The 23,252-nt window shown below is 51.6% G+C and overlaps 8 protein-coding genes across 8 annotated transcripts; 3 read left to right on the top strand and 5 right to left on the bottom strand.

Annotated features, from left to right (window-relative positions):
* Positions 1-288: 288 nt before the first annotated feature.
* STEHIDRAFT_59105 (citrate lyase beta subunit) lies at positions 289-1,959 on the top strand (the record flags this gene model as incomplete). The annotated part of the gene is made up of 12 exons (XM_007304590.1): positions 289-421; positions 491-569; positions 621-681; positions 732-827; positions 893-1,108; positions 1,168-1,183; positions 1,236-1,345; positions 1,403-1,480; positions 1,541-1,601; positions 1,666-1,734; positions 1,804-1,850; positions 1,903-1,959. 12 exons carry the CDS (start codon positions 289-291, stop codon positions 1,957-1,959), a joined length of 1,023 nt encoding a protein of 340 aa, XP_007304652.1.
* Positions 1,960-2,080: 121 nt separating this feature from the next.
* Positions 2,081-2,989, bottom strand: STEHIDRAFT_58188 (HA2-domain-containing protein; the record flags this gene model as incomplete). The annotated part of the gene is made up of 3 exons (XM_007304532.1): positions 2,081-2,178; positions 2,243-2,432; positions 2,498-2,989. The coding sequence occupies 3 exons, from the start codon at positions 2,987-2,989 to the stop codon at positions 2,081-2,083; spliced, it is 780 nt and encodes a 259-aa protein (XP_007304594.1).
* A 2,440-nt stretch (positions 2,990-5,429) lies between these two features.
* Positions 5,430-5,846, bottom strand: STEHIDRAFT_32102 (uncharacterized protein; the record flags this gene model as incomplete). Its single annotated transcript, XM_007304513.1, has 3 exons — positions 5,430-5,644; positions 5,701-5,749; positions 5,802-5,846. Coding segments are annotated over 3 exons (309 nt in total), but the record flags the coding sequence as incomplete, so codon positions are not given.
* A 1,090-nt stretch (positions 5,847-6,936) lies between these two features.
* STEHIDRAFT_121864 (uncharacterized protein) lies at positions 6,937-8,665 on the top strand. Its single transcript, XM_007304731.1, has 4 exons — positions 6,937-7,224; positions 7,288-7,755; positions 7,876-8,281; positions 8,375-8,665. Exons 2-3 carry the CDS (start codon positions 7,690-7,692, stop codon positions 8,176-8,178), a joined length of 369 nt encoding a protein of 122 aa, XP_007304793.1. The 5' UTR covers positions 6,937-7,224; positions 7,288-7,689; the 3' UTR covers positions 8,179-8,281; positions 8,375-8,665.
* A 1,066-nt stretch (positions 8,666-9,731) lies between these two features.
* STEHIDRAFT_98067 (uncharacterized protein) lies at positions 9,732-16,682 on the bottom strand. The gene is made up of 26 exons (XM_007304730.1): positions 16,443-16,682; positions 16,301-16,388; positions 16,087-16,241; positions 15,957-16,029; positions 15,859-15,903; positions 15,758-15,808; positions 15,667-15,707; positions 15,312-15,612; positions 14,919-15,250; positions 14,761-14,858; positions 14,683-14,707; positions 14,536-14,624; positions 14,453-14,469; positions 13,265-14,399; positions 12,959-13,215; positions 12,683-12,903; positions 12,440-12,632; positions 12,094-12,382; positions 11,766-12,040; positions 11,372-11,715; positions 11,191-11,320; positions 10,610-11,134; positions 10,359-10,541; positions 10,106-10,303; positions 10,002-10,050; positions 9,732-9,949 (listed from the first exon to the last, which is right to left on the bottom strand). The coding sequence occupies exons 1-26, from the start codon at positions 16,461-16,463 to the stop codon at positions 9,820-9,822; spliced, it is 5,265 nt and encodes a 1,754-aa protein (XP_007304792.1). The 5' UTR covers positions 16,464-16,682; the 3' UTR covers positions 9,732-9,819.
* A 266-nt stretch (positions 16,683-16,948) lies between these two features.
* On the bottom strand, positions 16,949-17,756 carry STEHIDRAFT_147465 (DUF427-domain-containing protein). The gene is made up of 5 exons (XM_007304729.1): positions 17,446-17,756; positions 17,369-17,389; positions 17,254-17,310; positions 17,141-17,201; positions 16,949-17,085 (listed from the first exon to the last, which is right to left on the bottom strand). The coding sequence occupies exons 1-5, from the start codon at positions 17,571-17,573 to the stop codon at positions 17,065-17,067; spliced, it is 288 nt and encodes a 95-aa protein (XP_007304791.1). The 5' UTR covers positions 17,574-17,756; the 3' UTR covers positions 16,949-17,064.
* A 135-nt stretch (positions 17,757-17,891) lies between these two features.
* STEHIDRAFT_79899 (mitochondrial NAD transporter) lies at positions 17,892-19,483 on the top strand. Its single transcript, XM_007304605.1, has 6 exons — positions 17,892-18,014; positions 18,077-18,193; positions 18,252-18,568; positions 18,629-18,797; positions 18,870-19,167; positions 19,234-19,483. The coding sequence occupies exons 1-6, from the start codon at positions 17,972-17,974 to the stop codon at positions 19,271-19,273; spliced, it is 984 nt and encodes a 327-aa protein (XP_007304667.1). The 5' UTR covers positions 17,892-17,971; the 3' UTR covers positions 19,274-19,483.
* Positions 19,484-19,911: 428 nt separating this feature from the next.
* On the bottom strand, positions 19,912-23,123 carry STEHIDRAFT_121860 (uncharacterized protein). The gene is made up of 4 exons (XM_007304728.1): positions 22,779-23,123; positions 22,603-22,704; positions 22,253-22,537; positions 19,912-22,191 (listed from the first exon to the last, which is right to left on the bottom strand). Exons 1-4 carry the CDS (start codon positions 22,912-22,914, stop codon positions 21,395-21,397), a joined length of 1,320 nt encoding a protein of 439 aa, XP_007304790.1. The 5' UTR covers positions 22,915-23,123; the 3' UTR covers positions 19,912-21,394.
* Positions 23,124-23,252: the final 129 nt, after the last annotated feature.

The raw sequence follows: 23,252 nt of genomic DNA, 5'->3' as shown, positions 1-23,252 counted from the left end.
GTCTCCCGTCCAACCTGATCCTGAACGTCGATTGTTCACTGCCTCCTCTCGTAAAAGTTTGTAGCTTCGTTCCTCCAGACTCCCTAGGAACTGCACGGACCTTGGTTGACCTTGCTGTTGGTTCTCGAGCAGAACACAAACTGAGATCACCCATCACAACTTTCGCCCTTCTCGTGACAGTGTGACTTGTGGTGCACGCGTACTTTTTCAACACCCCTATTTGCATTCTGGCATTGCATTGCGGTTTTTAGGTCCCTTTGAAGGACAGCTATGACGCAGTTCCTCAGCATGAAGCCAATTGCCAGGCTTTACGCTCACTCCCGCCTGCCATGTCAATTGACACGTCCTCCCCAGACACGATCGCTCACGAACCAAGCTAGAGCGACCGATGCCGCGTCTCTCCGACGCTCATACCTCTATGGTTTGTTCTTTTTGTGTTCGCAATGCCCGACATCAGCACTGAATTACGTGTCTGAAATACGCACATTAGTTCCTTCCTCATCTGATCGCACACTCCAGAAGTCCCTTGTTACCCCCTCGGACGTCATCATTTATGATCTTGAAGATTCGTGAGTGTATCGTGGAGATCCCTTTGGCCTCTTTGAATCTTTTTTATTCAGTGTAGCACCATCGGAAGCGGACAAGACAAGTGCTAGGAAACGGCTCAAGGCTTTCCTAACGGTACGATAACAGACTCGTACTCTGTGTGACTCGTGCTCAAAACCAGCTAGCAAACACCGGCGACGAACCTTCCGGCCTCCAACCGAATCGCAGTTCGATTGAACTCGGCCGACACGCCGTTCTTTCAAGGCGATATAGCAGACGCGGTAGACCACCTTTCCATGCCCTAAACTACTCTACGCTGACCATGTCATTGCATACTGTGCTCTAGTTGAGCATTCCTTTGATCAGCACATTCGTACTTCCCAAAGTGCACTCTGTCGATGACTTGTACACGGTCTCTCGTATGATTAATTCTACGGGTCGAGCTGGCCAAGGGCCCATCAATCTGGTGGCCAGCATAGAAAGTGCTCGTGCTCTATGGAACGTGGGCCACATCGCCAGTTGGGCCTCTGGATCACCAGGCGTTAAGCTTACGGCACTACTGGTAGGTACTTCCTGAGCAACTTTGTTCGAACACGAACAGGGTATTTACCTACCTCGTAGTTTGCTGCAGAAGATTGTAAGCATCTCCTTATCAACTGCATGCTACTCCGAGACTGAACATCGACGAGACTGTGCCGATACCTCTATTATCCGCACACCCTCTCGTCAAGAGCTTTTGTACACACGCTCTCAAATAGTTGTTGCCGCTAAGGCATTTGGTTTAGAGGCCATAGATATGGTGCGGCCATCTTCCAAGTGTCAAATCACTTTGAACCAACTAAGTCATTGCCAACAGGTCTGCGTGAACTACAAAGATCCAGCGTATTTGAAAGATGAATGCGAAGATGGACGTAGGCTTGGGTTCAATGGCAAGGTCAGCGTACCGCTGGTCCCCATGTGCACTCTCCTTTATGCCTCATTCCTCCAACTCTAGCAAGCCATCCATCCTGTGCAGGTTGAGACTATACAGACCACTTTTGTGCCGACCGAGAAAGGTAGTGTGCTACCCTAGTGTTATTCGAATCCTTCGTAGCGGTGGCTAAAGCGCATGGGCCATAGAGATCTTACGCGCAGCGAAGATATTGCACCAAATGGAGAAGGTTCATGCATCCCAGAAAGGTGCGTACAGTGTGAAGGCTGCATAAACAGCATGTAATATTTACTGTGTCCTAGGTGCCTTTGGCCTCGACACCGGAGACGGAAAAGATGGGAAAGAAATGATAGATGCTCCCATGTTGAAGCAGGTATATACTCTTTTAATTACTCGGGGCTTCTCCCGACTGATGTCCTCTGCAGGCAGAGTATACGGTTCGGTTGGCTCGGGCGGCAGGACTACACATTCCTCTTCTCTGAAGCGTACATTGTTCGCAACTTTGCTTCGGGGAAAATCGATGAGCCCCACGGTTCGAGTAAGATACAGCAACCCCTCGGAGGGTACAGTCAGATTGTCCGTATGTCCAAAATACTCATACAACTACGAGGAAACACCGGATGCTCCAACTGCCTTGGGCATCTTCTTCTCCCCTTTGGCCATCTCCTCCAGGTCCGCAGGTTTGAAGTAATGCGGGGCAACTAAAGATTTATGGAAAATCATGAGACATACTGTCCTAAATAACGAGGCAGAAAGTAGACTGACCTTCCATTAACCACGACGGTTTGATCTCCATGACCTGCCGCAAGTACGATTTGGACGTCATGACAAGCTCGTAATACAACACAGTCCTGACGGGCGGCTGGTGCTGGAACAAGCCGGATGATGGATGGATATACACCGTTTGATTGGTCTTGAGCGTGCGATAAGAGTCGCCGCTCTTTTGTAATTGGGCCTTGAGACGAAGTGAGAAAAAAATGAGAACTTCAGACAGTGAGGGAGCATAAGGTGATACTCAACAGTGTTATAAAAGTAACCGGCAGTTATAGCCTTCTGAATTGCCGTGATATCGTTCGAGTTCGGATTGGCCTCCACCACAATCTCCACACGTTCGCAGAGTCCCGCAAGTTGGTCTCGGATGTCGCGCGCACGACACAAGCTTTTGTACTGCAGGAACTGTTCATAACAGAACTGCTGAGAATAGTTCGTCTCGGCCCATTGTTCCCAGACGTTAAGTAGAGTAAAGTGATCTCCGCCTTGCCGTACGAAATTCTGCCGGGCTTGGTCTGCGTGGAGTTTCTTGTCCTTGGGCCGATAGAAGAGGGACGAGGACTCGGAAAGCATGGCGATAATGGTGAGTACCTCGTCAGTACATGCATAAGCTTCACTGGCAATGATGGATTTGGAGAGCATTGGGTCAACGGGAAACTCAGCCATCCGTCGACCAAGCTTGGTGAGCTCTCCTCTGTCATTCAAAGCGCCGAGTGCGTAAAGCAGTTCCAATGCTCGCATGAGTGTCTCTCCTGGAGGAGGGTCCATGAACTCGAAGCCGATGAGATCATTGATACCCAACGACTTCAAAAGTAGGACGACGGTGCCTAAGTTCGTCCGCTGGATTTCCGGCACGGTGTTTGCCTCGAGCTCGTTCGTGTACGCCCATTTCGTGTACAAACGAAATGCTTTTCCAGGCCCAACACGACCGGCACGCCCAGCACGCTGATTGGCAGATGCTCTCGAACACTGACGGAGACGTTCTTAGCAAAGAGGCATATCTAGATTCACAGGAAAGACTCACGGGTACAGCAATGAGGCTGGACATGCCCGTCCGTGGGTTGTATGAATTCTGCTTGACAAACCCTGGATCAATGACGAACACAACACCGTCTATCGTAATGGAGGTTTCTGCGATGTTGGTGGCCAACACCACCTTGCGTGAGCCTTCCGGAGTTGGCTCGAAGATCTTGGCTTGCATGTCACTGGGAAGGTTGGCGTAAATGGGACAGACGATTAGTTCTGCGATCTTGTTTCCCAGTGCACGAGCTGTCTCCGTAAGATTCTCCTGCGCTGCTTCGATCTCATCTTGACCCTGTGATTTCGAGAAGTCAGCTAGGCGGTTTGCTGTGATTGAGAGATAAACATACTGTGAGAAATACTAGGATATCTCCCTTGGGTTGAGTAGTGTGGATCTGGAATATGGTCGTGATGGCGGCGTGTAGGTAATTGGCTTCTGGTTGTGGAGTGTAATGGATATCGACTGGGTAACGGCGACCAGGAACTGGACGAAACCAGTCTTTCAGAGCCAAACACAAGATATGAATAAGGCGGGACACGCACCATAGAAAATGTGGGCATCATCGAAATATTCACTGAACTTATTGGCATCCATGGTGGCACTGGAAATGAGCAGGCGCAGTTCGGGGCGGAAGCGAGCGATATCCTATAACAGGAGGTTGGAGCCTGCTACATCAGGAGGGTCAGAGGCATAAGACGCACCTTAACAAGCGCAAAGAGAATGTCCGTACTGAGTGTCCTCTCATGTGCCTCGTCGATGATCAGAGCCGAATAACCTGCAAGATCAGGCTCGGTCAGAAACTCTCGAAGCAACATCCCGTCCGTCATGTACTTCAGCACGGTCTTGTCGCTGGTCGCATCTTCGAACCGGATAGAGTATCCGACCTCGTACCCAACCTTCGTCCCCATCTCCTCTGCTACACGAGCTGCAACCGACATTGCGGCGACACGCCGAGGTTGTGTACATCCGACCTTCATCCCTCCCGCCGTGTAGCCAGCCTCGTGCAGATACTGGGGAAGTTGAGTAGTCTTCCCCGAACCAGTTTCAGCGACAACGATGAGGACTTGGTTCTCCTTGATTGCCTCCAGGAGTTCCTCGCGGTACTGATATATAGGTAAAGACTTGCGAGTCGCTTCAATGCTCTGCGCTGAAATGAATTCCCAAGGTTAGACCAAGAATACGACTAAGAGTAAACAACTTACCTCGATTCTCTGCCTCCTCTATCTGCTGCTGCAGAAGCTTATCCTTCGCGCTCAGGTTGCCTTCCCCACTAAGTTTGCTCTCCATGACGAACTGGATGGTCTGACTCTCGTCGAAGACGTATTCGTAGTCTTCGACAATCTCGGCCTTGTCCATGGCGCCCGTCTTGAAGGTACTGTGCATGGTTTGGCTGGCCTCCCATTGATCGACATCTGTAACAAATTGGTCGTCCTTCGGCTTCGCGTCCTCATATCGCTGGTACAAAACGTTCTCCTTGCGCTTCCGGTCGATTTTCCCTTGTTCGGTAAGGTAATCCTCTGGAAGCATGTAACCGTCCCATTTGTCGTCGATCTTCAGCCGTTCCTCCACAAGACGTAACACCTCCTTCTTCCGGTCGAGCTCCCGCTGCTCCCGGTTTGAGATGCGCATTCCGCGGAACAAAGCTTCGTCGTCTGCAATCTCCTTGCGAAGGAGTTCGACCTGCTGAAGTTCTCGTTTCGTGAGGTAGTCCTGGCGTGAGCGTTCGCGAAGAGAAGGCATGGCGTGAGTGCGAGCGTTTGAGTCGTCGGCGAGCATTCTTCTCTGAGCGGCTTCAGCTGCAGCACCTGAATTCTTCGACGACCGGTCCTCGACCACCTTCTTCGTTCGGTCCAGATCTCGTTTCTTCATCCGCTCAGCAAATTCATCCCGCTCCCTCAGATCTTCTTCCCGTTGCCTCGCTTTCCTCTCTTCTTCGTCCTCCGGAATCTCCAATTCCATCCCTTCCTCTTCCTCTTCAGCACCCTCTCGTCTCCCGCGATCGTCCTCATCGCCCTTCCAGCGCTTTCTCGCCTGCTCCCCTTCATCGCTCTCCCAATCCCTTCCGTCTGTCTCTCGCTTGCGAGCATGCCGATCCTTCTTGTCCTTCCCTGCACTCTTTCCCTTCTCCTTTCTCTGGTCGGCATCATGGCTTGGTCCAGCATCGTCGTCGAGAACGAAGGAGAACTGTTGCGTTCGTAGAGCCTTGGCCTCCTTTTCAGCTTGTTTGCGTGCACTGTCTTCGGGGCGCTTGTGCTTGTGTTTGCGAGGAACACGGTTAAAGACTTCAAGGATGAAAGCGTGGGCGGACGCAGTGTTCGGTAGCCCAGATGCGGTGAGTGAGGAGAACAAACTATCCGGAGTTTTCGCCGATGAAGCTAGATATTCCAAAACCTGAGTTCTCTGGAAGAAGGCACCGGAAATTCAGACGAACCTGAAGCGACTACATAATCGACTATGCTCTTGTCGGACAAGCCGAAAAACTGAAGAGTATATGAGCGGGAAGTGCGGAGACGAGGTAAAGGAATCACGCACCTCCAACGCGTTGTCAGATATGTAGCGGTGAAGCTCGGAGGCCATAGTGCACGCACAAGCTCAAGTTGATTACAAACAGCAAGATACCGAGAATCTAGCGCGAGGATAACGACGAACAAAACGAGGATCTATGGTGAAGGAGCGAAGTTAGAGACTGAGGATCCAGCACGCAGAGGGCAGCGAACAGAGCGCGTCTTGGGCGCGCAGGAAGGTTGCCGGCTCTTGCCGGCAAGGCTTTCGTCTCGCCAGACACCGCACCCTTCGCGCTCGCATACCTCCCTGGCTTTGCCCTGGCTCTGGTCTATTTTCGAACGGAATAGACTCGGTTTTCTCTTGGCGCAGTAAGGACCACGGAAAGCCTCAAAGTCTTCTGCTTTCCTTGCGATAATACCTGTTTGGTCGACGAAGTACGATACCTGGGAACTGCCAGCTTCTCGAACGCCGTGGCTATCGGAGTATCGATATCTCAGCTCTCAGATTCAGTCCTTTCTGACATTTTCGCCCTTTCAAGTTCTGAGCTCCTAGTCAATCTCGGTATTCTTGCCTGGTGTATTCCATGACAAATGCTCCATTCGATCTACGCACTCCCCGCTCAGAATCAGCTCCTTCCTGCCAACTTTGGCCAGCGCCACCCTGATGTTCCTCAGGCTTGATCTGCTCATTTTTCCCAATGGCCACAACTTCCTTCATGAGGCGCTACTTTCTCAACAACCGCATCGATACATTTGCCCGGAAGGTCGTTTAGGTCGGTCTCGTAGGCTAACATGATGAGTTATGGAAGGGGGACAAACGAGATGAGATTTTTTGTTTCTTGCTTTGCACCTCGAACAAACGCTGCGTACCTTAGTCGAGGGAAACAGCTTAAAGAGGCCACGCAGGGCTACGCATCCACTATCTCTCGCTCGTAGACGGTCCAGTTAACTTTTGGAAGCGAACAATAACCTGCCCAGCATCGCATTTCATCTTTGGTCACGTCCCCGTCACGTCCACTTCAGTTCGGATCTGTTCTCTTCAGGCTACGTGGAGTCCCCTTGCATCAGCTTCTCCTATTCTTATTTCCCGTCTTATCATATGTTCTTGTATCATGTGGTAGCTGTGTGCCCAGATCGTTTCCTGCCCGGGTACGGTGTAGGGACGTAAACTGACCTCCTTGAATGCTCTTTGTTTTTGTTGACCTTCGCTCACGACACCTTCGCGCCCACCAGAAATCGAACCTTTCATCTCACGCCGTGCACTGCGCAACCTCAATCTCATCATGACGCAGCGTCTCTTTACACTGAATGCTTGTCTGACCGACATGTCTCGAACTGCGGGGACGCCTCAGCAGGGCAACGCACACATGCCGCCTACTTCCTGTTTCTCCCCATTCCGCCCACAAGACCTGATTTTGTCGATTCGCCCATGCGCAAACAGTGTCGCCGAGGTAGGCAGACATGATATCCTTTGGCTGAATTGATGATGAAACAGATCACAATTATGCTCACAGCTATCGCGAGACTTCGATGGGATTTGATGGCCAATTTTGAGGGATACAACGCAAGCTTGACTCAGCCAAATCGGGGGCCACATACGGCGAGTGCGCGAACCGCGTTGGAGGGCGCACATTCGTGGTGTCAGAGGGGGCGTATTGCAGAATCTCAGGCAGGCTACACAAGGCGAACGCGAGAACTACAATGCCATTGGAGGATACAGCCCTTCCATCCTCCCGATATAAGGCGCGCTCAATCAGTATACATTTACTCCAGGTCTAGCATCCTACTAGCGAGGCCTTCACTCCATCGAACGCTACATCGCGCTTCACCGCTACAGTTCTTCACAACAATGGCCGCACCCAGCTCCACCATCGACAAATCCAAACCCTACTTTCCTCTGGCAGGGTCCGCGAACGATGGCTGGTCCAAAGAAGGTGAAGCCACGGCCACAATGCTTCTGTGGCGCCGTGCAACTGGCATTCGTAAGTCTGCCAATGATATCTGCTATGTACATCCACCTCGCCTACGCCCCTCTCCCTCCCCTTCGTCTTCTCCCGAGGTCACCGATCTCTTCTACTCTAATACCGCCTCGAAACCCATAGCCAACCGAAGGGCCGGGCCTGGTCGACAGCTTTGTCTGTAACTGCTCCGACTGCCACAAAATCACTGCGTCCATGTTCGCATCCAATTTCATCATCGCCGACACGCACCTAAAGCATCTACGTGGCCGCGAGAACCTGAAGACTTTCAGCCAATCACTCACCATCGCCTCGGGCAACAGCATGACGAACCACTTCTGCTCGACGTGCGGCACGCTCATGTACCGCGTCAGCTCCGGTTCCCGGGGAAAAGCATCTTACGGATTGGCACCATTGACGATTTCCATCTGCACGAGACCAAGTTGAGACCCAGAGTGGAGCAGTTCACCAAGAATCGTGTGGGCTGGCTGGGCGGCGTGGAGGGGGTTAGACAGGTTGAGGGGAGTGCTTACTCTTAGAGGGGCGGAAGGTAAGATTCTGACTCATATTTGTCTCTTTTTTGGTCTGTTTCTACCTATTCCTTCGCTCCCACGTCCTTCCCTCTCACATCTTCATCTTCCAGAGCCCCTGCGGTCCTGATTTCGAATTTCGCAGGGCTCGACGCCGCCACCTCCCTTGATCTAGCCGATATCTTGAGCACGTTACAGACGGTCAGGGACTGTGCGGCGGGGATGGGAGACAAGGATGCGAGGAGGGCAATTGGGGTATGGGTGGCTTCGGAGTCCGTAGTTTGTGATTGAGAGGGTGCGGATGGGTGACGATGCGGAGGAGGATGAGGATGAAACTGAAGTTGGAGCTGGAGTTGTAGACATTCAGAATGGGGATGCGGGAGAGAAAGAGAAGGTACAAGGTTAAAAAAAAGAAGAAGAAAGCTAAAACAGTGATTTGAGTAGTGTATATTATTCAGTTTGTTTGCGTCGGGGTTGCATTGGTTTGGTTGGTTGGCTGGTTGGTTGGTCACACTCCCAATTCTTTCATATATGCAAAAAGGCGACTAAGTGCAGTAGAACGTACTCCAAGTACGCATCACCCCAAAGGATCTGTAGTAATACACCTTTACGGCGTGATCAACGGCGGTCCTTGGCCTCGACCTGACACGCTGTCGGCACGCTGTCCTTCATTTCAGCCGACGTGGGAACCAGTCTACTGTGCTGATACCACATAGCCAAGAGGCCACCAACTGAGAAGTGATAGTTAATGGGCACCGGGGTATATAAGCAGTAGTTCCGGACACACAACACTATCATACGCGGTGCACAATCCATCTAAAAGTCAACAGAGTCACAATACAAATATCCCCCAGCTAATTCACAGCTATTACGCAGATGATCGCGTGTTAAATACAGGAAAACGAAATGTCGCGGGCCACCTGTGGCACAGAGACCGTGGGTTCAAACCGGCCTCGTGCCACTTGGTCTATATCGACCCCTTCCCTCCGAGCCTCCGCCCATACTGTAGCTCATGTTCTGTAAAGGGTGCATGGTACCTGGATTATACATACGGAATTTTGCACTATTTATAGTGCCAGGGAATTGGGCAGAAACGTCGATGATAAATATCCCCTACCGTCTGACACTTTTAGTTTTCTTCGCGCGGGACTGCCAACCCATTTCCAAAACAGCTGTCAAAAAAAGGCGACCCAAAGAAGAAAACCAGCGGAGTCGTCTCGTATAAAGGCTCTCAGCTAGCTCAAAAAGTGGCATAGGCAGCAGAATATAAGTACTTACTCCGAGTACACGTTACCCCCAAAGGCTCGAGACACCTTTAGCGTGGTCAAACAGTGCATGAGCCTACGCCAGGTCACGGCAGCATCCTGCCTTAGCTTGTCCACAGTTCTCGAGAGCGGCTCATGTGTAGTTCTCTCGATACCTCATTCGTTTGATCCCTCTTGAGGATGGATCGGAATCGGGTTCGTTTTTGTCATTCCAATCTCGATGTCGAAACCACAAACAGTATCAGAGCGTGTGCCCGAAGCAAAACATTTCGAAACCATAACGATATCATGCTTCAAGCACGAACAAGAATATGCGCCAGCGATCCTACGTATTTCTCACAAATCGAGGAGAAGTAGAACTCGTGCTCTGAGTTGTGCTGCAGGACCAGATTATGCGCTATCTCATGTGCGAGCGTAAAGAACCTGCAGCAACAAGAATGAGATAGAAAGGCCGGCCAAAAAGAATGGAACGCACCAGGATATATACGCATTCGACGCGCTGCCCATCGTGACTTCACGGTCATCTTCAGAATAATCAATGCGTTAGTACGGCGAATATGAGAAGCGATGCATACGTACGCCAGGCCTCGTAATATCTCAAGTTCAGGAAGATGCTGCCGTTCCGGTTGAAAGCGATCAAATCACCAGATGTGTCGGTGAAGATATGGAGAGTAGCAGGCGGAAGATTATATATACTGCGTATAGGGTGCAAGATATCGACGAATCGCTTGAGGGCGTCTTGCTTTCGAGCCACAAGAGTATGTCGATCTTTGACATCTGTGACCAGAGCAAACATGAGCATGGTGACCGTATTGATGCAAGGAATACTGACCTTGGGCAGCATAAACTTTGATGTCTCCAAGAGTTCCAACGAGATCTAAATCCCCTGTGCGGCCAAGGACATCGCAGTACCCCTCATCCAAAGATTCCTTTACCATCTGCATCTGTTCTCGATTTCTGAGCAAGTCGCTCTTCTCTTCGGTGCATGATTTGATGGCCATGTCGATATTGGAGGCTTGAAGGGAGGAAAAATCATCATTAGGACCATAGAGAAGTGTGGGGTATAAGCACGTAATGCCTCACCGATGTTACTCAACGGGGTAACAGTTGACGACGGGTTGGGCGTAGGGCTTCGTGTCAGCGGCGAGGGGCGTGTAGGAGCTTGCAATGTGTTCGACGCCTGCGATGAGGGGCCTGCAACAGAATTCGTTTCCTCCGTAAAGTCACTGCTGAGCCTGCTATCGTTCGGCGTGTAATCATTTCTCTTAACGATCTTCTGTCGGAAGCTTTGAAGAGAATTCATCACGTTGGTCGAGTGCCGCTTTATGTCGCTGGCGAGGTCAGGTTTGACATCTTCCTTGACATCACGCGCAACCATCGCATTGTTGCTAGGAGTTGAAGATGTGAGGTCCTGAGCTGGCATCGAAGCAGAGAAGAGGGAATCGGGAGTAGCAGTGGGATGTGAGACCCCAACTGGAGTCGGGACGACTGTTGGTGGCTTCGAAAGTTGTTTGGCTTCCATCTCCGCTCTATGTTTCTCTTGTTCTATCCTGATGGCTTTCTCTTCGGCTTCACGTTGTTCCTTTTGCTGACGCAGAATCCTGTCAACTGAATAATCCTTACAATGAGGAATTGCAGATATAATGCAGGTTCGAATAGCCCACCATTATATCCCCTGCGCCTGAGAGCTCGGATATCAGTCGAAAGGATCGTCATGAAAAGCAGGGCATCGTTGATCTTGGGCGACTCGAATAAGAATCGGCATAAAGATGTTGAAACTTCATACATGTCGACCTGTGTGCCGTCGATCAGTCATACGAGATAAAGGTTAGAAGATAGGGTTACCTGGGTATTTCCCGCCAACCACAGCTCGATGGGCCCTTTCCCTTGTCGAATGGCTACCGCTGAAGCATCTTGAACACGAGTCAAACGCTGGCCCTCGTACACAAGGGCCTTCGTGGTAGAGAGTTTGCCGAATGATCGAACCACGAAGTTATTGTCGGCACTTAGCCAACTGAACTGTATGCGCGTTCGAGAGTGGGTGTGTTCGTGGAGGAATAGAGGCAGCCGCTCGAGGATCAGCGCTTTGATCTCAGATGCAGTTCTCGATCCTTTTATCTCGGTCGACTTAGAGTGTTCTTCTTGAACCATAACACTTAGACGTCGAGAGCCCAGCCAGAGATAAAAATCTGGGATTCGTCGTGAGACGAGTCATCGAACCAAAAAACAAAGGACACACCTTCAAGAAGATCTTCCTGTGGTGCAGAGAAGACAGAGTCACCGAAGAGCTGGTAAGCATTGGTGTCGTCGGCAACGATGACCTGATCTGGTCTGAGCAATCGATCGAGGGTATCCCAGTCGTCATCGTCTCCGTCCACGCCCTTTTTCTCGGACTTGTTTGGTACCTTGACCCGTTTCAGGCCAACCAACATTGGCGACTTCTGCATCCGAGCAACAACAGCGGTCGAAAGCAAGCGCCTATTAACAGCAATGTTACGTAGTTCCAAAAGATAGCTGCGTGAACGAAGATTAGCGGAGTGTCAACACTCTTGGTGCGAGACACTCACTGCTCTCTTTTGACGCGGCCGAAAAAATCCTGAGGGTCCTTGAGCAGAATGTTGACGATCTCTTCTACGGATGGTTCGTTCTTCGTGCCACAGGCGTTAAGGAAGCCATTCGCTCGGTCACCAAAGTCAATAAAGGTGAACAATTGGCGTAGATGGAGTTTGGGCCCGGATGCGCCAGAGAAATAACATTGATTCGGACAAAGTCGACGGATATTTTCCTTTGACGATGGGTCCTGGACGGGAACGAATGGTGTCATCGATAGTCTCCTCAACTCAGCCCTAGAGAATTCTGCGAATGGTCATATCATGAAGACCTTACAAAACAATGACAGAGGTGTTTCCGTACCTCCTGTCCGACTTGCGAGGGTCTCAAACCATACACGAGCTACACTGTGAGCAGGAGGCGCCTTTTCCAGGAGCGCTACCAGACGAGGGGGCGGTGGGTGCAAATCGATCTTCAGCTTCGTGACGACCTCTTCGCGTAGATTTGGTTCCACAATTGTGAATCCCAGAGCGGCCCATTCAGGCGCAGCGAAGACCTGCTCGTATTGGTGAGGCACGCAAAGAATGCTATGATATATTGACTCACCTCTGACGGCTTGGCCAACACGGCCTTGGAATCTCGCATGGAGGGGATGAAAGCGACGTCGCTGTAGATTGATGGCGTGTAATTCGAATACCTCGAAGTGAAGTTATCTAACAAGTATCTTAGTCCTTTCGTACGCAGATTTGCATCACCCAGGGCTGCAATGCGGATAATCTCGTCGAGCGAAGGATATTGTCTGAGGCCTAAAGAATACAAGAACTTGGCTATGGTACTACGGAGTTAGATAACCAAGAGTGTCAACAGAGCGAAGGCGCTCACCCTCCTCAGAAGACGGTCTCCACTTATTGTCCTTGCCCCAGTCGAGGATGGGGAGCCCCAGGTCTCTTAGTGTGTCCGATGGCTCATAGAGGTCAGCTGCCTTCCGTCTTGTCACCTTGGAATCTTTTGATGGTGACTCTAAGGGGAAAGCGGCTGTTTGACGCAGTTTGTCCAGCTCGGTCGAAGACAAGGTGGACTTGACTGAGACGAGATATTTAACTAGATCGTAGATGGTCCAGTCCCCTGTCTTGATCATTCTTGTAGAGTGTCAGTGAAGGAATACGAATGGAGTTGCGTAAAACAAACCTGTCGAAGATGATCTGTAGCTCGACGTGTTTACGCACACCTAACGCAGTCAAAAGCTTTTCGAGCGGACCCCTGACAGCCTGACCGGAAGGCATAGTGACAATAGGCAAATCCTGGAACAGTTTGACAGTGGAGAAATAGGCCTGCTCGGGGGTTTTCATGCCCGAAGACGTGGGTACACAGGTCGTTGCTTTCAATATCTCGATGACCTGGTCTTGATGAGTCTTTGACATGGAGGGCCACGCTCGAGAAAGGACAAGTAGGACGCGCTCAGCCCACTGAGGAGATCGAGAGAGATCGAACTCAACATTGGCGACAGGCTGCTGCGTGACGAAGCGTAACCAATCCAGGACCGATAGCTGTTTCCAGGAGAATACAGTGGCAAGGACCTCGGGGTCGAAGCTCCTGCTGATAGCGAGAGGTAAGAGATGCTGGGGGAGAGGGCCATCGCTAGGGATCATGCCTCCTGAACCGCGCGAATTCAGAAACGTCTTGACCGTCGATAACGTGATAATGCTCTCTTCATCACCCGCCTTGGTCGTGACGACTGCTGCGTTTAGGAGTTGCGAGCGACCTTGGGATATGCCGAGAGGATCGTTCCCGTTGCGATTTTCCTGGTTGTGAAGGTTGATCCACCACTTCAAACACGCTACTGCTTCCGCTTCCGTGAGGGGTCGTGACTTCAGTTCTGCAAGGACATCCGCAAACGATATCTCCTTGATGAGGTTTCGTGCGCTAAGCGCTCCAATCATGGTCTTGGCACCACTCAATACATCGTCGGGGACAAAGGGAACCCGTTTCAAGAAGCCAGAGAAGACGGGATCCGGCATCCGCACGTTGTTTGCGTCGTGAACGCCCTCGGACGAGATCATGGCAAAGGCATGAGCTGTCGCGCACGAGAAGAAAGCCGCTTCCATCAGGCTGGATACGACGGATGATGGTGTCGAGAGATGAAAGGTGAAAAACTTGAGAGCATGTAGCGCTCGACCCTGTAGCCACGTCTGGATGTCGGGGTCGGGGCGTTTGTCGATCCCGGATGATGCGCCTTCCCATCGCCTCTTGATGTCGGATAATTCGAGTTCGTATGCGGATCGAGCAAGGAATCCTCCGACGTATAGCAATTCTTTGTTCCAGACTATTGTGGGGGATGATTAGAGCAGGATGAAGAGGGTAATGAATCCTGCCTACCTGCTACGTTGCGATCGCTGGGAGGGAATGAACGTCAGTACTTGAAATACAACTCGCGTTGTAGGGCGCAGAGCAACACGCACACCAGATCCACAGATTCTCGCTCGACCGTTGGGATAAAACGGGCGGCCATATGGCCACCTATGCCGGTAGTTTGTCCCGTAGAATGGCCCTAGGAAAAGCAAAAATGAGCGTGCCTGTCTCCGCATTGCTCATGCTGAAGGACTGACAATGAAAATTCGCGCAGATCCAGATCTGCCCGCGAAAAGTATCAGAGTCATTCAAATTTACAATACATTAATGCGCACCCAGTAAGATCAGCTCTAAGACCTTGAAACACGCTGCCCGTGGCGAACTGTATCTTGTTCTCGGCCTGCACGCTTGCCTCGTACTCGTCTTTTCCTGTCTGCATTCGTACCAACCGGTCAGAGTGTCTTCGGCTGGGACGTCTGGGTGACAGACTCACGTATATGAGCTCAAATTTAACCTTGCTCGGCGGGTTCTTCTTTGTCGAGCGAAGGAGTTCGGCAGTCATCTTCTTGTCCAGCCTAACATCGACATTGGCAGCGAAAATGGACAGTCGAACACTTGATTCGTTGATCTCGGTCAGGTCAATGTCGGGAGCTGGAGTGACTGGCTGGGGTGTGACTGCACGTTGTGGGGTCGAAGAACCAAGGCCGAACAAAGAAGAGAAAAAGCCACCGCCTTGGGATTTTGCGGGCTTCGACGTTACAGGAAGAGGCTTTTCGCTACCAACGGAGTAAACCCAGCGCATTACTTCTGCTCTGATATCCAAAGCTATGATCGTATTCAACGGTGAGCCTACAGCAAGACGAGTGATACGAGACGTTGGACTGACGGGTTTTCTGGATGCCTTTGACGTTCATGATGCCCTGAGGACTGTGACCGTTCAGCCCTCGCAGGAGGGGGACGTTATCAGGACTGCCGCTCGCTTTTGTCAGTCGCGCGAGACGTTTGTCGTCAAAGAAGACGCTGACTTCGTTGAGGTGTGACATGAACGTGATCGAATTGACTAGGAATCGAGTAAAATCAAAGGCGGCAGGCATGGGCGCAGGTTCCCGCAGGGACATCTCGAATGTGGTCCAAGGGTCCGGTGCAGACTCGTCCGAATCCGGGAGAGATCCTCTTCGAGCAAAGAGCTGTAGCATCCGGTAAACATTCGCTCAGAATCCAATACTGAGAAGAGCAGATACCTGGTCTTTCTTGTCCTTCCAATGAAATCCCATCCATTGTCCTGTCCAGACAGTTAGTGCATAGTGGCGGATACCCAAGGTAGCGACATACCACCCGACGTAACAAACGGTTCCTCCGTAACCGAGAACAAGCTGTAGAAGCCTTGGAGAAATGTGAGAACAGTGGCCATATCTCGACAAGAAAGCACATACCAACTCCAAAAGCGCCTATCTTCTCCTCGTCCGGGTTGCCTTCGGCTGATGGAAGAAATGAGATGCTGTTCAGCATGATGCAGTACTACATCGCGTACCTATCTTCTTCAGTCGATTCCAATCCTCGTCCCGGAAAACCATACCGTTGTTCTTGAATGACCATTGGTGGATCTGCGAAGTCGTTTAGGCATTCAGATGTGCACCGGAGGATAATTGATAGGGACATACGAGTGAGGTTTTCAAATCAGGAAGTGTTGATATCGAACCCGTCACGATAGAGGCCTGCTCTTGTTTGTTTCGCTCCAGGTAGCCCTTCGTCTCGAAATGTATCTCGACAGAGTGTGCGGCCGCATCATCTGAGTTCTGAAGCAGCTCTCGGAAGACTGTCGAGGAGTGATTCGCTTCAGCGCAAGGTATCAGTGTAGTGGAGGACTTTGCACACCAGTGAATTCTCCGGAATATCGAGCCAGCACTTTGTCTATAAGTGCGCGTTGATTCACCTCAACTGTCTCATCATGCCCTTCGGCCCACTTGAACAGATCATGAGTTTGGCGAACAGTGATCACTCGGCAGTCGTAACGCACCAGTGCATCTCGTGAGTTCATTGTTTCTGAGTCCTAAATGTAGGATGATTCGTCCGTTAAGTGTCGTAAGAGCGTAAGAGTAGGTCGAAGGGTAGAGCTTGGATGGCAATGCGGGGAGAATCAGGTGGCGTCGAAGTCGTGCCTCTAGTCAGAGGCGGGCTTAGACACAGAAGTGGTCTATGATAAAGCGTGCGATGTATGTGCTTTAGTACATGAATTTCCGAGCGAGATGTATGCACAGAGCTTAAGAAATGCACAGAGGTGAAAGTGCGCCAAGTAGACGAAGTATGAATATACGCGTCAGTGGTCGGTGTGGCGGTGTACTATTATAAGTTAGTGGCGCTTAGTGGCGTGGCGGGTGTGGCACTATCCAACACTCGCAAGGGTATGGTCGACCATGTACTGTGAGTGTAAACGGACTTGAGGTCTTGCATTTTACGATTTCTACTAGTCGCGAACGGTTCTTGACGGACTGTCTCTTGCGCAGGGAGTCAAACGGGCGGTTTGCGAGAGCACTAACAGCTAACGTTCTGAGATCATTATTCGTAACATTCACGCCGGAATAGGACTACAGGGTGTGCAATATACTGTGAAGACTGCTTTACACCAGCCCAATAATCCTTCAAGCAATGTCCACCTTGTTCTATTTATGGGCATCAGCAGCCACGTTCAGTCTTTCGCGCCTGAGTGGAACATACCTTGTAGAAGGCAACGTAGTTCTTGATGTTCATGGCTTTCTCCTTAGTATTCGGGTAGTACCTGTGGCTCAGAATGAGTACCATCAGCGCGTAAGACCTGAGGGAACACTCGCCAGGCGATGTCATTGATTTCTTTGCCGTCGACATTCGCGTTGTAGTAACTGGCCGTGCTTCACAATGAAAAGCATCGTTAACAGCTGCCTCACTGTGGAGTCAGATGAGTCTTACCCTTTCCATGGGCAGACAGTGCTGTCGGAGAAATTTGAGTACGGAGGGCGAGGCAATCGACTGTGAAGTTCTCTGACCTTGTGTTCGATTCGCTGAAGTACTCGTCCTTGCGAACGTCCTCAGGAGGGAAGTAGTGATTTCCTTCAACGATTACGGTGTTGCTTGACTCTGCAAGGACGACACCATTGACGACGGCTTTGACCATGATGAGTGCTACAAGAGAGACGATGTGTGGTTTACGAGTGAGAGCGCAGGAGAAGGTTCAGACAGGGGCAATTGAGTCTGCCCGCCAGCTTCACGCTTTAACTTGGGCGCTTGAGTGATGCTCGGTCGGCGAAGATGGCGCGATGAGAAGAATGGAGCGGAGCATGGGATAAGATGGGACGAGATGGGACGGGTGACAAAGACTCGAAAGCGAGTAGGAGGAAGTCATGAAACAAGGCGAAAATGGAGGGAAATATTACAGAGGCGGCGGCACGTGGTGGAGCATGGATGAGTGTGAGCGTCGTCCGCGCTGACCTCAAGCTCTAGCCGCCGTTCCTCTCGACTCAGCCATTCGTCGCATCCACAGAGGATAATCCCCCGCATTGGCGGGGAAGAGTGATGTCCGCCAGCGGTACAAAATGGACTGCAAACAGCATGATCGGTGCGCCCCATTGTCTTCCCCTCTCTATTCATCTCCCTTACTCCTTCGACCGCTTTTTACAGCCGGCGCTGGGGGTGGACTCGCTGCCAGCATAGCAACATGTCCCCTGGATGTGATAAAGACGAAGCTACAGGCACAGCGCACTGCCCATGGGCATGCACATTACCAGGGAGTCTTCGGTGAGTACACAATCTACTCTGTCTTTCGTCCCCCTAAAATATCCACCATCTATTTCAGCTACCCTACGAAGCATCATCGTTCACGACGGATTGCGCGGTCTCTATCGCGGTCTTGGACCAACCATCCTCGGTTATCTTCCGACTTGGGCTATCTACTTTGCCGTGTACGACGGGCTCAAGAGTCGGTATGGCCAACCTCCGCTAGGGGTGTCGACAGCTCAGACCCAATCAATCTATCCCGCACCCTCTGCGAAGGGCTACCAGCCTGTCGCCCGCGAACACCCATGGTCCGTTCACATCCTGTCGGCCATGTGCGCCGGAGGCACCAGCACCATTGCTACCAATCCTCTCTGGGTGATCAAAACGCGTTTTATGGTACCCTTCCCAGTGCCTCCTTCCTTGTCTTCCAAAGTTAAATCAACTTGGGTTTGGTAGACTCAGTCGCGCAACGAGCTGAGGTATCGTCACACGTTGGACGCTGCCATGACCATATTTCGAACCGAGGGTATACACGCCTTTTATCGCGGCCTCCTCCCAAGTCTTTTAGGCATCGCCCACGTCGCCGTTCAGTTTCCTCTCTACGAACAGCTCAAGCTCCTAGCACGTCAGTCTGTTCTGATGTCTCCGCCATCGCTTATCTGTCCCTGATCTTAGCCTTTCCGTCTTCCATCCGCAGAACGTCACTCACCGGATGGACCACTCCCCTCACATATCATCCTCACTTGTTCGGCATTCTCAAAGATGACCGCGTCGATTACCACATACCCTCATGAAGTTGTCCGCACCCGTCTTCAGACCCTTCGACTCCCTCGGGATCCAGGCAGTGAGAACAACACGCCCTCTGCGAAAAAGAGGGTCAGTCTTGTTCGCACAATACAGAAAATCCTCAAGCATGAAGGATGGCGAGGTCTCTACAAAGGGCTCTCGATTAATCTTCTCCGAACGGTGCCCAACAGCGCCGTGACCATGTTAACGTTCGTGGTCATACCCTGTATCCCGCTCCAGGCCTTCTCTATAGCTCACATTATTCCCTCATTCAGATACGAACTGCTTATGAGGAAGCTGTCCGCTGCCTCTTGACCGACCGTGTGGCATCGCACGGCTTGCACACCTACCAGTTCTCTTGCTTTGACCATATGTCGTGGCCCCTCCCGACAATCTCTATCTGCCTTTGCCTTGCGACCTAGAGAAGACTACAACTGTTCAGGAATATATATTAGCAATATGCCATGTATTGTACCCCTACCTCCAACATTCCTTTTCTCTCTTTGCTTATCCACTCATCTCTGTCTGTTACATCTCTGTTTCCTTCTGTTCTGTTTATGCCTTCGCGCTCTATCTACTGTGTGATTTAACCGTCGGAATGTCTTTTGTGTGCGACCAATCTCGCTCCTGTTTGCAACGCTATTCCCGCGCAGGACTCGCAAGTCGCGCAGAAGAGGTCCGACCAAGGACGTATGGCACAACCGATGGGTATATGTATTGATCAACGCTGGGTCATGTACATGAACGTGCAACGCTCGGCCAAGGCCAGAAAGGGTAAGAAAGATCAACCACAAACACTTGAACAATCGAATCTCACACCCAAATCAAATCACCACTTGAAGCTCGGTCTGTTCTTTCTCTGAATCCGAGTCGACGGCTACTGACACGACGCACATTGGCGGAAAATGGAGTATACAAAGTGGGCTGGAAGCGCCGTGCGTGTCATTAATATCATCGGGCAGGGCTGGAAGATGACAGGAGAAAATCTGTCCGATGTTGGGGCGGAAGGGCGTAAAAACGATAGAGAATGTGAGGATAATTAAAGAGAAAACGTAGCTGCTAGAAAGTGATGGGCAAGTGAGGAGAGAAAAATTCGAAAGCTGGGCGTCCGAAACAACATAAGCGACAAGGAAGGGCAAAACGGGAGGCCGAAACAAAATGAATAATTGAAGGTAAACAAAAATGGAGGAGACTTTGAAATCGTATAATTGGTTTCGATACATGGAGTCCAAGAACGAGGTATTGGGCATGGCCGGAGCTCGAGATGAGCGACGACCGCAAGCGCCAATATCGCCCCATATGTCTCCCTCTCTCGTAGGTATATAGAGGTAACGAGATTCGGAAAGAAGGTCTATCGTCGATGAAATATCCTGAATGCATCCATTCCCCCATCACGGGCCCTGCAGTACCATTGCGACCTGCTCGCGCCCACAGTTCACCCACTTTTCGCACCAGGGACCACTCAAGAGATGTGACGAACGACCGGCAAACTGCACGGAAGAATGGTTATGTGCGTCCACATATAGGTACAAAAGGAGCGTAAGGCGCCGATGAACGGATGCAGATACCGCACCCGCGCACTGACGAGTTGGTATTATAGTGCGTGCGTGCGTTCGTAAGCGATCGACAGATTCGACGGTGCCAGACTTTCGAGAAGGGGTAGGTGGGTAAAAATAAGGAAGATCGATGGCGGAAGACCTGGATGGGACGCTGAAGATGATTCAAAACGAAGATGGAAGGAGGTGTGGGATAGAACAAAGAGGAACTAGTGAGAACGGCCGTATGAATGAATGGCCCTAAAACGCGTGGTCGTGGGCGTCGACGCTGAGAACCGGATGACATGACAAGTTGCAGAGGGGCTGAGCTTGATGCAGCTACGCCATTGGCCTATCCGGAGGCGACCGACCGTGGGCGGGATGGCGAATCGAGGTAAGATGACGACAGACGTAGAGAGTGCGAGGGAGGGTAATGAGCGCGGGGAGTCACAGACACGGACGGATGAAGTTGGTTGGGAGTACCACAGGAATATTTATAGCGCGGCAGGGCGAAAGATGTGACAAGAATACGCATGACGCGTGGAAAATCAAAAGGAAAAGAAGAAGAAAAACGGTGTCCGCAAACGAATAAAAACAACATGAGGTAGAAGTCGGGTCCGTTGCCCCAGCAGTGGTGAATGGATGTAGAAGAGTATATGGGCCACAAAAGAAAGGTAGCCGCAAGCAAGATGTGTAAGTGGATGGTGGGGAGGCTGTGGTTTGTAAGCCAAGGAGGGCGACAGCGGTAGGGTTGAATTTGAGGTGAAGATGGCACGGAAGCTGTAATACAGAACAAGAACCCGAGAACCCTGAATGAAAGGCGAGGCAAGAAAAGACGATGCGTGCGTACACAAGAGACTAAAACAGAGGTGGAGTAAAGGTTGAAGGTGATGCCTGGGTCCTAATGAGGACTATCCTGGATCGTATCCCCTCCGTCGCTTAGTGTTTCCACCCGAACGCCTCTTGATGAACTAACGCTCCGGATATCCCTGCCCTCTTCCGCGAGCTCTCTGTTGAGAAGTTCGGCCTCTCTAGCCCGATCCTGTGAGTCCGGACTCTCACCCTCCTCAATCGCTGGGCTAGCGAAGTCAGGTTTCCGTAGTGCCTTGCGGAAAGCATCTGCCATGATTGCCGCGTCTGCACCCGAGAATGGGCCGTCGCCGCTCGAGTGAGCGTGGGATATCGTGGAGGCGCCGTCCGGAGATACGAGGGATGCTGGCCGTTGGGCTAGGGATGCTGGTCGATTGGAATCGAGAGCTGCCTGTTCCATTTGCGGTGACTGAGGTGCATTGGTAGTAATGATAGGCGGTATCATTGGCGAGGACGAGCCCATTGACCCACGTGCTGAATCTGAGCGAGTCCGATTCCTCCGCATCCGGCGAGCGATCAGCCAGATGAGGATTCCCGTAGCGATGAGAGCCAGTGTACCGAGGACGACGATGACGGCGATGGCCCAATGAGGGAAACTAGAACCGTTATCCGACTGCAGACCAGCACCTCCGCCAGGAGATCCTGATTGCGATGGCCCACCAGGAGAATTCGACCCCGACACCGTTGGTGAGTCGGATTCGGAGTTGGAGGACTGGGAGGCAGCGGATGCAGAGGCGGCAGAAGCGGAGGAGGCAGAGGCAGCTGAGGCAGCTGAAGCGGAAGAGGCTGATGCCACAGAGGATGTGACGGCATCGGCAAATGTCGTCTCTGACGAGGAGAAGGAAGATGAACAATGAAGACCAGGGCGACAGGAATTGATGCTACTCACGGACGGCGGAGAATATGGTTCCTGTCTCTGTTGTTTCTCCTGCAAGAGGTGTAGCTCGCTCGATGGCCCAGACGAAGGGAAATGTGGTATTTGTGCCGGACCAGTTGAGCGCGTCGGATCCAAACCAAGAATCATTCACTTGCGCCCTGATAGAGCCCCCAGTTCCACGACCGTTTGGAACGTTCGATGTGTTGAGTGCCTCAAAAACTGTCTCGCCGGAGTCAGCGCGGGAGAGGTAGATATTGACGAGCTCAGATTGAGTGAGCTGGGGCCTGTTGCTGTTCCCTAAGGGAGAGTGGGGGATATGAGCACGAAGAAGGGTGGTTTGATAGAGCGAGTGGGGCACGAACAGACGAAATTGACCCATTCGTGTTGAGGGGCCACTGTGTCGGAGGTGGGAAAACAAGAGATGACATCGTTACTCTGATTTGCGCACTCTTCTATGGCTGCAGCTGTGACAAAAAGCAAGAGGTGGGGGGTGAGAACGACGGGAGAAAGTGGTCGGTGTGAGGGTGAGAATACTGACCGACGTCTGATTGATCTACGATGGTCTGGCGAGAGAGGAGGTGGTGTGGATTAGATGGAGCTCTCCTGCGTTTTGATGAGGAAGGGGCGGGCGGGGGAGTGGGTTGAGGCCAGGGGGACTGGGGAGAGGGAGACATGTAGCGGGGGGCTCGGGTAGAGAGAGAGGGAGGACTAAGTGCGTGAGGAAGGGTGGAGCAAGAAGCAGTGGTCGGCGGGGGGCGCGACTGGACTGATTTGCATTATCCTCTGGGTATCGTCTCTGTCGTCGGCGTCGTCTAAGCCGCACAACGAAGGTACGCACAGACGGTCAAGCACGACGGCGAGCGGTCAGGTAGCCTCAAGAGCGTAGCGGCGGGAAGAGTCGAGACGGTCTCCACACACGAGCAAACATCGGCCTCTCCTCCCCAGCACACGGACCCCGGCCACTCCCCTTCTTTTTCCCACACTCCGTATTATTGCACGATATTACTCTACA

The sequence above is a fragment of the Stereum hirsutum genome (assembly GCF_000264905.1).
Source record: "Stereum hirsutum FP-91666 SS1 unplaced genomic scaffold STEHIscaffold_8, whole genome shotgun sequence".
Lineage (NCBI taxonomy): Eukaryota > Fungi > Basidiomycota > Agaricomycetes > Russulales > Stereaceae > Stereum > Stereum hirsutum.
This window is presented reverse-complemented; position numbering and strand designations above follow the sequence as displayed.

What these genes read in the sequence shown, in the direction of transcription:
- STEHIDRAFT_121864 (XM_007304731.1), top strand. Translation starts at nt 7,690, where the DNA reads ATGGCTGGTCCAAAGAAGGTGAAGCCACGGCCACAATGCTTCTGTGGC. An exon ending in GCGCCGTGCAACTGGCATTC is followed by an intron (nt 7,756 to 7,875) that starts GTAAGTCTGCCA and finishes CGAAACCCATAG; the next exon opens with CCAACCGAAGGGCCGGGCCT.
- STEHIDRAFT_98067 (XM_007304730.1), bottom strand. Translation starts at nt 16,463, where the DNA reads ATGAACTCACGAGATGCACTG. An exon ending in TGTTGGCCAAGCCGTCAGAG is followed by an intron (nt 12,633 to 12,682) that starts GTGAGTCAATAT and finishes CAATACGAGCAG; the next exon opens with GTCTTCGCTGCGCCTGAATG. An exon ending in TACCCCGTTGAGTAACATCG is followed by an intron (nt 10,542 to 10,609) that starts GTGAGGCATTAC and finishes CCTCCCTTCAAG; the next exon opens with CCTCCAATATCGACATGGCC.
- STEHIDRAFT_147465 (XM_007304729.1), bottom strand. Translation starts at nt 17,573, where the DNA reads ATGGTCAAAGCCGTCGTCAATGGTGTCGTCCTTGCAGAGTCAAGCAAC. An exon ending in TTCAGCGAATCGAACACAAG is followed by an intron (nt 17,390 to 17,445) that starts GTCAGAGAACTT and finishes TTTCTCCGACAG; the next exon opens with CACTGTCTGCCCATGGAAAG. An exon ending in ACTGTCTGCCCATGGAAAGG is followed by an intron (nt 17,311 to 17,368) that starts GTAAGACTCATC and finishes TTCATTGTGAAG; the next exon opens with CACGGCCAGTTACTACAACG.
- STEHIDRAFT_79899 (XM_007304605.1), top strand. Translation starts at nt 17,972, where the DNA reads ATGTCCGCCAGCGGTACAAAATGGACTGCAAACAGCATGATCG. An exon ending in ACATTACCAGGGAGTCTTCG is followed by an intron (nt 18,194 to 18,251) that starts GTGAGTACACAA and finishes CATCTATTTCAG; the next exon opens with CTACCCTACGAAGCATCATC. An exon ending in ACAGCTCAAGCTCCTAGCAC is followed by an intron (nt 18,798 to 18,869) that starts GTCAGTCTGTTC and finishes TTCCATCCGCAG; the next exon opens with AACGTCACTCACCGGATGGA.
- STEHIDRAFT_121860 (XM_007304728.1), bottom strand. Translation starts at nt 22,914, where the DNA reads ATGTCTCCCTCTCCCCAGTCCCCCTGGCCTCAACCCACTCCCCCGCCC. An exon ending in CGTAGATCAATCAGACGTCG is followed by an intron (nt 22,705 to 22,778) that starts GTCAGTATTCTC and finishes TTTTTGTCACAG; the next exon opens with CTGCAGCCATAGAAGAGTGC. An exon ending in AACCATATTCTCCGCCGTCC is followed by an intron (nt 22,192 to 22,252) that starts GTGAGTAGCATC and finishes TCTCCTCGTCAG; the next exon opens with AGACGACATTTGCCGATGCC.